The sequence below is a fragment of the Quercus suber genome, unplaced genomic scaffold, assembly GCF_002906115.3.
Source record: "Quercus suber isolate HL8 unplaced genomic scaffold, Cork oak 2.0 scaffold_30, whole genome shotgun sequence".
In the NCBI taxonomy this organism is placed as follows: domain Eukaryota; kingdom Viridiplantae; phylum Streptophyta; class Magnoliopsida; order Fagales; family Fagaceae; genus Quercus; species Quercus suber.
This window is the reverse complement of record NW_027069495.1, coordinates 939,680-952,142: the sequence shown is the minus strand read 5'-3', so window position 1 is coordinate 952,142 and position 12,463 is coordinate 939,680. Positions and strand designations below refer to the sequence as shown.

Here is a 12,463-nt window from a genome sequence, read left to right as displayed (position 1 = left end):
AACAATTGGAATATTGGAAAGTATAAATGCATTTATTAAACGGTTTGTTAGTTCTCACACAAACTTGATCCAACTCATCAAACAAGTAAGTCATTATTTACCATTGATTTCTTTTGTTGTATAATTTTTTTTTTTTTGTTAATATTTATAGTCTTCATGTGTCATTTTTTTTTTTTTTTTTTTTTTTTGAGAAAGATATATGTGCTTAAGCTACCTTAGGAGTTTTGGCATGGGCCACATGGCCCTAGGGCTTACGCAGTTATGCCTATAGGCCTTTATCTACTCATCTCTTTCTTAATTATTTAGTAAAAAAAAAAAAGAGGAATTTTTATAACCATTCAATTGTCATGTGTATAGCAAATAGTATCAAATATCACCAACTTGTACACATGTCCGTACACAGGTGCAAAAACAACCAAAATCGTGAGTTGAAGACACGTATGCAATTTCAATTTTTAATATTGAATATATCAAATGAGATGCATAATTGGTAGACAAGGAACCATTCCCTTTTTTTATTTGTTATTCTGTTAAAAAAAAAATGCTGGCTATAGTCCTTGCCTGCAATACAAAAAGTTGTCTGAAACAACAGTGTTCTCATTTAGCATTCAATCATATTACTAAGCAGAATGGTTTACAGTAGCACAAGATGTTAAATACTCACTCAAGTGAGATTGCAAATTATAGGTGGGTGAATTAGATTACAACTAATCATAACTGGTCAACGACACCTTTGGGTTGATTTGTGACAGGTAACCCTGGATTACATTTTGGATCTTCTTCAGCTGCTTGGCCTTGCTTCGCACATTCTGCTTCCTCAGTGCTTTTACCCCATAGAAGAACATACATGCCACTTATAACTAGGATAGATCCCAAGATACTGTTAATACCAATGAAGAAATTAAGTTAAGGACAGTTTAATTATCTGATAAACAAGAAACTAATGAAAAGTGATCAAAAGTGTTAACCTTCCAAGGTACATTTGTTCATGCAAGACAGAGAAATCAAAGATGGCTACAAATATCTGTATGAAAGGGGTAAATGTTGATGTGAAGACTGGACCTCTTTGTTTGAGACACCATGACATTGCCACATAGCACAAGCCTGATCCCACCATCCCCTATATCCAAAATTGAACTAGGTTTATGGAGTATACATCCTAAGTTTAGATTAAATATTACTCAAAGAATAACTAATAAGAGATATGAATTTGAAATTTGAAAAGAATGTTTTTACAAAATTAAAAGACAAGTCATTTTGATTGTGTGCTTTGCAACATTTGAATATTAAAGAGAGTACTTACGGCATACACGACACTTAGTATCTCTAAACTCCCTTTCAAAAACCACATGGCCAGGTTCCTCTTGATGATCAAACTCAAGATGCATGACTGAATGGCACCAAAGAAGTTCAAAATTGCTGTGCTTGAATATTGGCATGGATATCTTATGCCAATCCTTGCTTGTATGAGGAACCATGAAGACCACATAAGGGAGCCTGCAACCAAAAATATTGAACCAATGGCCCACCTCTCTCTTGTAGCTGGAATCAACATGCCATGGTTTGTTATGTGAGTTGAGGCTTGTGAATGAATGTTGCTTAAGGGCATTCCTTTGTAAAAGGTTAATAACAAAGCACCACTGACGCATACCAGAGTACCTAACACCTTAGCCCTCCCTCCCTTGGTTTTCAAGTTTATTTTCTCTGGACTGCAATTACAAACCAGAGATGAAAATATTGTATCTTCAGTCAATTGAAGTAATAAATTGTCTTATTTATTTTACTTACCCAAATGGAAGTGCCAATAGAAATGTGTTAACAGGCACCATGTTCAAGAAAGCACAGGCGAATGTGGCAGATGTGTATTGGAGTCCAAGAAGGAAGAAGTATTGCGTGAATGTTACTCTAAAAAACATCAGAAATTGTCTGAGGTTCTCAATAACAGTATAATGGTTATAATTCAAATGGACAATCAACAAAACTCCATCAGTGTAGAATGTCATTACTAACCCGATTAGAGCACTTAAGAAAAATTGAAATAATATGCGAGCTGTAAGTTCTGGTCTGTTGTTCCTGTAGGAAATCTTACCATATTTAGCCTCTTCATTAAACTTGTCCAAAAGAATAAGAGAATTCTAATATATACATATCAAAGTGAGGAGAATGTTAACAAGCACCGGAGGGTGGTTGTTAAGGTTCTCCTTTGTGGGTCCCACATAAATAAAAAAATTGAGTAAATTAGAGAAAAAGCATGACATGACTTGTAAGGAAAAATTGGACAAATTTGCCCTCTTAATATGGGACACGACTGGTACTGGCTGAGGGCTCTTTTTTCTTAAGACAAAATTGCCTTCTTAACACATTTCCCTCCCTTTCACTTTTTATTTCTCACCAAATCTTATTTTACCAATATTTTACCATCCACTTTCTTTCACTTTACCAATATCAAACTAAATTTCTTCCCCTTTACCAATATCAAAGAGAAGAAGAGATGAAGAAATGTCAATAAAAGATTGAGGAATAATTAAACAAGGTACCACTATTGTATTTTAGTTGATTCATAGTTATTTTTAGGAAATAGGTTAAATTAATATGTTGTTAATTTCAAAGGGATATTCGTAATCTTTATGTGAAAATAAGGAGGAAGAATGCAAAGAATGATGCCATAGATCTTCTACAATTTTGTAAAGTTGCTAAAGAAGAGAATTCTAAATTCCAATATGCATTTACAACCGATAAAGAAAATAGATTGGAGCATATTTTTTGGTCGCCTACTCATTGTTTTGATTGGTACCAAAAATATAGAGATGTGGTTGTTTTTTATACTACTTATAAGGTGAATGCTAATGATATGCCTTTTGGTATTTTTGTTGGTGTCAATAATCATGAAAAGACAGTCTCTTTGATTGTGCACTTCTTCGAAATGAAACAACAAGTGTCTTTCGATGGTTAATAAAGGTACATTCTTTGTCTTATAAATTTGTACAATTATTTTTAAAATTTTATTTGATTAATTAGTAGAATAATTACATATATCCTTTGAAATATTTTCATGTTTTAGTAAATTTGTATTTGATTAGCAAACTTTTGCATGCTTAATAAGGAATCAACCCAAGGCAATTTTGGCGAACCAAGATCCATGAATTACAGAGGCAATATCAAAAGAGTTGTCAGCTACAAAGCATGCCTTTTGTATATAGTATATTACCGCTAAATTTAGTGGTTGGATTACATCAATTCTTCGTAATCAATATTCATATTGGTACATGGAATTCTATAAGTTATACAAGTTAGAGTCATGTGAAGATTTTGACAATCAATGGCTTCAAGTTATGAAAAAATATGACATGTTATCTAACAAACATGTAATTGGTTTATATCAAATCAAACACTTTTGAGTACCATGTTACCTTCGTGGGCTTTTTTTTGGTGGAATGACAACAACCTAAAGATCGGAAAGTATAAATGTATTTATTAAACGGTTTGTTAGTTCTCACACAAACTTGATCCAACTCATCAAACAAGTAAGTCATTATTTACCATTGATTTCTTTTGTTGTATAATTTTTTTTTTTGTTAATATTTATAGTCTTCATGTGTCATACAAAAGTTTTTAATTTATTTTACTATTTGTAATTTTAGGTTGATCTTGCCAATAAAGATATTGAGCAAACACAATCACATGATACGATGTTGGAGACATATATAGGTTCTTCTTTAAGATCATTGTCACTGTTCGAAGACCAATCACATAATGTTTTGACGCCCTATGCTTTCAAGATTTTTCAAGAGGAATTTGGGAGAGCAACACAATATTCGGTGCTTCAAGAAAATTGTATTGAATTTGTGTTACAATATTATAGAGATGAAACTAGTTAAAGGCACAAAGTATTATGGGATGGTAAGATGACATATTGTAGTTGCAAGAATTTTGAATTTTGGGGTATACTTTATCGTCATGTACTTAGTGTATTCCTTCATAAAGATTGTTACCAAATTTCATCCTTGTATTTACCACCACATTGGTGTTGTGAAGCATCATTAAGTGAAAAGGAATTGCTAGTGGTGGATAATGAAAATTTAGTGGACAAGGAAAATATGGTTGATGCTAATGTTAATGATATGATTGATGGAGATTGCTTCATTAATTGTCCTCCGCTCTCAAAGACAAAAGGTTGTCCGAAGCAAAAACAAATGAAAGGTGGAAGAGAATTAGAAAAGAAAAAGAAGTTTTGTGGCCTTTGCAAGCATGTTGGCCATAACATCTCAACATGTTCGGAGAAAGATAACTGTACTTCCTTAAATGGTGCCCAAAAAAGAAAAAAAATGAACTTCAAGTGAAATTGGATTGAATCCAATATTTTTTTTGAAATGTTAGGCATAAACTCTTAAGCTTGTAAAAGAAAAAAATTATGCTAGTAAAAGAATAAACCCTTGAATATTTTCTTTGAAATGTACTTCCTCTCTTGTTACTGAATTTATATTTTGAAAATCCAACCATTGGATTACATTTTCTATATGGTCTTAAGATGCATACCAATTTTCATGTCAATTGGATGTAATTTACCATTTGATCTATAAACTCATCTTTTATGTGTTAATCTAGGCAATTGATTGACGACATGGCTATTAATCTTTGATCACCTTGAAATTTTGTAAGCATGAAAAATATATGAAGATAATGTAATCTAACGGTATATTTGTCAAAATTCACATCAAATTAAGAAATATAGGGTTGGGTTCGAGTTACACCTGACGTAACTCTAAAATATGTTACACTACCCAATAACTTAATACTGAATTCATATTTTGAAAATCCAACCGTGGGATTACATGTTCCATATGGTCTTAACATGCATGCCAATTTTCATGCCAATCAAATGTAATTTACTATTTGATCTATAAACTCATCTTTTATGTGTTAATCTAAACAATTGATTGATGACATAGCTATTAATTTTTGATCACCTTGAAATTTTGTAAGCATGAAAATATATGAAGATAATGTAATCTAACGGTAAATTTGTCAAAATTCACATCGCATTAAGAAATATAGGATTGGGTTTAAGTTACACCTGACGTAACTCTAAAACATGTTATACTACCCAATAACTTATTACTGGATTCATATTTTGAAAATCCAACCGTTGAATTACATGTTCTATATGGTCTTAACATGAATGCCAATTTTCATGCCAATCGGATGTAATTTACTATTTGATCTATAAACTCATCTTTTATGTGTTAATCTAGACAATTGATTGATGACATAACTATTAATCTTTGATCATTTTAAAATTTTGTAAACATAAAAAATATATGAAGATAATGTAATCTAATGGTAGATTTGTCAAAATTCACATCAAATTAAGAAATATAGGGTTGGGTTCGAGTTACACTACCCAATAACTTATTACTGAATTCATATTTTGAAAATCTAACCATTAGATTACATGTTCTATATGGTCTTAATATGCATGCCAATTTTCATGCCAATCAGATATAATTTACTATTTGATCTATAAACTCATCTATTATGTGTTAATCTAGACAATTGATTAATGATATGACTATTAATCTTTGATCACCTTGAAATTTTGTAAGCATGAAAAATATACGAAGATAATGTAATCTAACGATAGATTTGTCAAAATTCACATCAAATTAAGAAATATAGGGTTGAGTTCGAGTTACATCTGACGTAACTCTAAAACATGTTATACTACCCAATAACTTATTACTGAATTCATATTTTGAAAATCCAACCGTTGAATTACATGTTCTATATGGTCTTAACATGCATGTCAATTTTCATGCCAATTGGATGTAATTTATCATTTGATTTATAAACTCATCTTTTATGTGTTAATCTAGACAATTGATTGATGACATGACTATTAATCTTTGATCATTTTGAAATTTTGTAAGCATGAAAAATATATAAAGATAATGTAATCTAACGGTAGATTTGTCAAAATTCACATTGAATTAAGAAATATAGGGTTGAGTTCGAGTTATACTACCCAATAACTTATTACTGAATTCATATTTTGAAAATTCAACCATTGGATTATATGTTTTATATGGTCTTAATATGCATGCCAATTTTCATTCTAATTAGATGTAATTTACTATTTGATCTATAAACTCATCTATTATATGTTAATCTAGACAATTGATTAATGATATGACTATTAATTTTTGATCACTTTGAAATTTTGTAAGTATGAAAAATATATGAAGATAATGTAATCTAACGGTAGATTTGTCAAAATTCACATCGAATTAAGAAATATAGGGTTGAGTTCGAGTTACACCTGACGTAACTCTAAAACATGTTATACTACCCAATAACTTATTACTGAATTCATATTTTAAAAATTCAACCGTTGAATTACATGTTCTATATAGTCTTAACATGCATGTCAATTTTCATGCCAATAAGATGTAATTTACTATTTGATCTGTAAACTCATCTTTTATGTGTTAATGTAGACAATTGATTAATGATATGACTATTAATCTTTGATCACCTTAAAATTTTGTAAGTATGAAAAATATATAAAGATAATATAATCTAATAGTAGATTTGTCAAAATTCACATCAAATTAAGAAATATAGGGTTGAATTCGAGTTACACCTGATGTAACTCTAAAACATGTTACATTACCTAATAACTTATTACTGAATTTATATTTTGAAAATCCAACTATTGGATTACATGTTCTATATGGTCTTAACCTGCATGCCAATTTTCATGCCAATAAGATGTAATTTATCATTTGATCTATAAATTCATCTTTTATGTGTTAATTTAGACAATCGATTGATGACATGACTATTAATCTTTGATCACCTTGAAATTTTGTAAGCATGAAAAATATATAAAAATAATGTAATATAATAGTAAATTTGTCAAAATTCACATCGAATTAAGAAATATGAAGTTAAGTTCGAGTTACACCTGACGTAACTCTAAAACATGTTACACTATCCAATAAACTTATTACTGAATTCATATTTTGAAAATCTAACTGTTCGATTACATGTTCTATATAGTCTTACCATGCATGCCAATTTAAGATAATACATAAAAGATTTGACAACTCAACTGTTGTGAAAATTTTGTAATAATTTGTTGTATTGTAATACAATTTGTAATTTTTATTTTGTAAAGTTATAGATACGTATCCCATCAAGGCATCTTTTACTTTAATTTATTTATTTTTACTTCTCCTTATTAGGGATAATTACAATTTGCCCACCTGTGGTTTGACCTGATTTCTATGTGCCTACCTGTGGTTCAAAGTTTGACACTTTGCCCACCTGTGCTTGTTACCGTTTATGCGCCGTGTGCCCACCTGTCCCTCACCATTACTCTAACACAAAAATAAGCAAAAAACTCACTCCCACTCAGATCAAACACTCTCAAAACTCACTCTCACTCCCAAAACTCCATTCGGCTTGCTCACCAAAAATCACACACTATCACTCCCAAAAATCAGTCACTCACTCACTCCCATTGTGCATGCAAACCGAGCCGAGGAAGACAGCTCCTCTGTTCAGCTGTGGCAACAAGACTCATTTACTCCCATTGTGCAATGTGCTTCGCTGCACTTGAGGTTACTGGGATTTGATCGTGCATGCAAACTGAGCCGAGCCGAGGAAGATCAAGATTATTGCTTCTCTGTTCAGCCATTGTAGGTAGATCAAAACCCTTTTTGCTTTTTTAATCTTTGAAATCTAGGGTTCTAAATAGGGTTTTAAAATTTCTTCTTCCAAAATGGGTTTAATTTAAAATTCTTTCTTCCAAATTCGGTTCCTGCTTAACCATGGAACTGGTTAAGCAAAAACCCAAATTTTTTTTTGTTTTTACGGAGTCGAAGAAATTTCCGAGCAAAAATTTTTTTTTTTTTTTTTTTTTTTTTTTTTTTTTACAGTTGCTCCTCATTTTTACAGTTGAAGAAACTTTGTTTTTGGACTCTGTTAATATGACACTTGAACCATGGAACTGATTGATTAATTAAGCAAAAACCCAAATTTGTTTATTTACATCATCGAAGAAATTTCCCAGCTGAAGAAAATTCCGAGCAAAAACCCAATTTTTTTTCTACAATTGCTCCTCATTTTTACAGTTGAAGAAACTTTGTTTTTGGACTCTGTTAATATGACACTTGATTTATTTTTTTTTTTGATAAGTGACACTTGATATATTGCTTGAGGCCAAGTTGCCACATAGAATTGAAGATTGTGAAATGGCCAACTGTGTGTGTGTTTTTTCGATTTTGGTATGTGTTTTGAAGGACTTTAGATAATATGGCTTGAAATTAAATTGTGAGCACTGAATTAGATTGTGAGCACTGAATTAGATTTTGGTATGTGTTTTGAAGGACTTTAGATAATATTTATGTAGAATTAGATTGTGAGCACTAATACATTAAGCTTGAAATTAAGCTTCAAATTGTATATGCTATAGGGCCATTAATATAGGGCCCTATAGCAATTAATATGCACTGATGCAAACTGATATATGCTATATGCATCAGTGCATCAGTACTTGGCTGCATATATTAGTTTCAAGTACTGATGCACTGATGCAAACTGATATATGCTATATGCATCAGTGCATCAGTACTTGGCTGCACATATTAGTTTGAAGTACTGATGCACTGATGCAAACTGATATATTTGCATCAGTGCATCAATACTTGGCTGCATATATTAGTTTCAAGTACTGATGCACTGATGCAAACTGATATATGCTATATGCATCAGTGCATCAGTACTTGGCTGCACATATTAGTTTCAAGTACTGATGCACTGATGCAAACTGATATATTTGCATCAGTGCATCAGTACTTGGCTGCACATATTAGTTCAAGTACTGATGCACTGATGCAAACTGATATATGCTATATGCATCAGTGCATCAGTACTTGGCTGCACATATTAGTTTCAAGTACTGATGCACTAATGCAAACTGATATATTTGCATCAGTGCATTAGTACTTGGCTGCACATATTAGTTTCAAGTACTGATGCACTGATGCAAACTGATATATTTGCATCAGTGCATTAGTACTTGGCTGCACATATTAGTTTCAAGTACTGATGCACTGATGCAAACTGATATATTTGCATCAGTGCATCAGTACTTGGCTGCACATATTAGTTTCAAGTACTGATGCACTGATGCAAACTGATATATGCTATATGCATCAGTGCATCAGTACTTGGCTGCACATATTAGTTTCAAGTACTGATGCACTGATGCAAACTGATATATGCTAACTGATATAAGCTTGAAACTAACTGAAATTGCATTAAGCTTGAAATTGTTTGTATTGTGAGCACTTTTATGGAACTAACTGATGCATTAGTTTGTATAGGGCCATTCTGGAACTAATTGATATATGCAGCCAAGTACTGATGCATTAAGCTTGAAACTAACTGATATAAGCTTAAAACTAATTGAAATTGGACAACATGATAGAATTAGATAATTGATCCTTTCATATAAATACATGTTGCAAGCCCATCTCATACTTTATTCTGTTGTGTTTTATATGCAGATGGCTGACTTGGCATTCAATTTTGAGATTCATCATGGTGGGCAATTTGTGTGGAACCCGGATTTGGTATATTTAGGAGGTAGTACTTCATTGGTTGATAATGTTGACCCAGATAGACTTAGTTATTTTGAAATACAAGGTATTTGTTCTGATGTGGGGCAGTTAGTACAAGTAGATATCATTATCTTATTCCTGGAGGTAATTTGGAGCAAGGGTTAAGGCTTATAAATGGAGATGATGATGTAGTTTATATGTGTGAGATTCATGCTGCGTGGCCTACAAATAAGATAACATTATATGTTGAGGGTGGTGAGGAGCCACTTGTAGTTGAACAACCATTTGGTAATGAGGAAGTAGCAAATGATAATGATGTGCATGAGGTGGGTCAGAATGATGATGATGATGTGGTGGTGTTGCATGAGGGAGGTAATGTGGATGCTGAAAGAAGTTAGAGTGATGATGATTGGTTAGAGGAAGGGTTTGAGGGGCCAGATTTTGATGATGATGTATTTGGGAATGTAGATGATGGGCCATCTACACATACAGCCCCACATAGGCCCTCTGAAGGAGATGATGGGACATCTACACATGCAGCCCCATATAGGACTACTGCAGCTGACAATGACCCACCTCTTGAAGAGGGTGAATGGATTGACCCACCTCTTGAAGATGACATGGAAAGTATAGTGGGGTCTGATGATGATCAGCCAGCAACAGCTACTGCTGCAAAAGGACCTGAGTTTAATGTCCAAACTAACATGAGAAAACCAGAGTTAAAGAAAGGAATGAAGTTTCCAAACTCTAAGGTCTTTAGGGAGGCATTGAGGGAATATGCTATAAAGAAGCCAGTAGATATCAAGTTCAAGCTGAATGAGAAGAAGAAGATTTCAGTTTATTGCATAAATGAATGTGGATGGAGGTGTTATGCATCTCAACTACCTGAGGAGTTGACATTCCAAATAAAAACATTCAATCCAGAGTGCACCTGCCCTAGATCCTTCAAACACAGCCAAGTGACTTCAAGTTATGTTGCAAAGAAGTTTATGCAGGAGTTTGACAAAAACCCCAATTGGAAAGTGGCTGCTGTTCAACATCATGTGAAGCAAGCACTTGAAATTGACATATCTGACAGTCAAGTGTATAGGGCAAAAAGGAAAGCTACTGACTTGCTTACTGGGGATGAACAATTGCAATATGGGAAGTTTAGGGATTATGCAGAGATGATAAGATTGACTGATAAAGGAAGTAGGGTTATTTTGCAAACTGAAATGGAAGATGAAAATGCACAGCCCAAATTTAAGAGAATATATATCAGGTATAATGCACAAAAACTTGGATTTTTGGGAGGTTATAGACCAATCATTGGTTTAGATGGGTGCCACCTGAAAGGGAGATTTGGGGGCAAATACTTTCTGCCATAACTAGAGATGCAAATGATAATATTTTCCCAGTTGCATTTGCTGTTGTTGAGCAAGAGAACAAAGATTCATGGGTATGGTTTCTACAGCAATTTTCAGATGACATTGGGAATCCAGAGCAACTTAATCTGGTCTTCATCACTGATAGGCAGAAGGTATGACCTACAATTGTACTAACATATTTAACCCACATATTTAAAGTTCAATAATACATGCTTCAGTTTAGTTCAACATGTTTAACCAACATATTTACTTGATTTGTTTTGTATATGAATTAGGGCCTTATACCTGCAATTTGAGATGTTGTTCCCAACTTGTGAGCATAGGTATTGTGTGAAGCATATCTATAATAATTTCAAAATAGATCATAAGGGCTTGGAGTTGAAGGATGCACTGTGGAGATGTGCTGGAGCCACAACAATTAGGGAGTTTGAGAGAAGAATGCAGAAAATGAAGGATTTGGATGTCAAGGCATGGGAGTATCTTGCTGACATCAACCCTGCACAATGGTCTAAGTCTCACTTTAGTAGTAGAGCTTTGTGTGACTGTTTAGCTAATAACTTGAGTGAGTCTTTTAATGCCATGATCTTAGAAGCTAGGGATAAGCCAATTTTAGCAATGTTGGAGTGGATCAGAGTTAGGCTCATGACCAAACAATACAAAAAGATGAAAGGTATAGAAAAATACACTGGAAAGGTTTGTCCTAATATTCAAGACAAATTAGAGAAGTTAAAACATGAATCCATACCTTTCAATGCTACTCCAGCTGGCAGCTTCATGTATGAGGTTGATAATGGTCATGAGAGACATGTGGTTGATTTGGCTAAGAAAGCATGCAGCTGTAGGATTTGGGATTTGACAGGACTTCCTTGCAAACATGGGATCTCTGCTATTGTTAAGAACCTGGAGAGAGTGGAGGACTATGTGCATCCTTGTTACTTGAAAGAGACATTTGCTGAAATTTACAAAGAGATAATACAGCCAATGCCTGGCCAATCTGAGTGGGTTGAGACTAACCTACCTGCTCCTGTTGCTCCTCATGTGTATAAACCACCTGGCAGACCACCAAAGCAAAGAAAAAGAGATTCTGAAGAGCCAAGGAACCCTTATAGAGTTTCTAGGCTGAACAAGACAATCAAGTGTGGGAAGTGCAAGAACGAAGGACATAATGCAAGAAGGTGCAAGGCAGGCATCACTGGTGAAACTCCATGGCAGAGAAGAGATAGACTTGCTAAATCACATGCTGTAAGTATTTCCATGCTTTGAAATATATTCATTTCCTCCTATGTGTATTTCATGTATATTTAACTTTTACAACCCTCTTTGTAGGCACAAAGCAGTAAATCTAAAAAAACAAGCAAATTGCATCTCAACCACCAAGTACTAGCTCCCAGCCTGCATATACAGCTTTTGGTCAAACTGCATCTCAACCTGCACCAAACAATAGATCTGAGGCAACAACTCAACCTCCAA

The 12,463-nt window shown here is 33.4% G+C and overlaps 1 protein-coding gene across 1 annotated transcript; it reads right to left on the bottom strand.

The window, feature by feature from the left end:
• Positions 1-576: 576 nt before the first annotated feature.
• Positions 577-2,313, bottom strand: LOC136066297 (WAT1-related protein At3g30340-like). The gene is made up of 5 exons (XM_065770388.1): positions 2,011-2,313; positions 1,789-1,905; positions 1,304-1,709; positions 969-1,120; positions 577-880 (listed from the first exon to the last, which is right to left on the bottom strand). Exons 2-5 carry the CDS (start codon positions 1,827-1,829, stop codon positions 712-714), a joined length of 768 nt encoding a protein of 255 aa, XP_065626460.1. The 5' UTR covers positions 1,830-1,905; positions 2,011-2,313; the 3' UTR covers positions 577-711.
• Between the last annotated feature and the right edge of the window lie 10,150 nt (positions 2,314-12,463).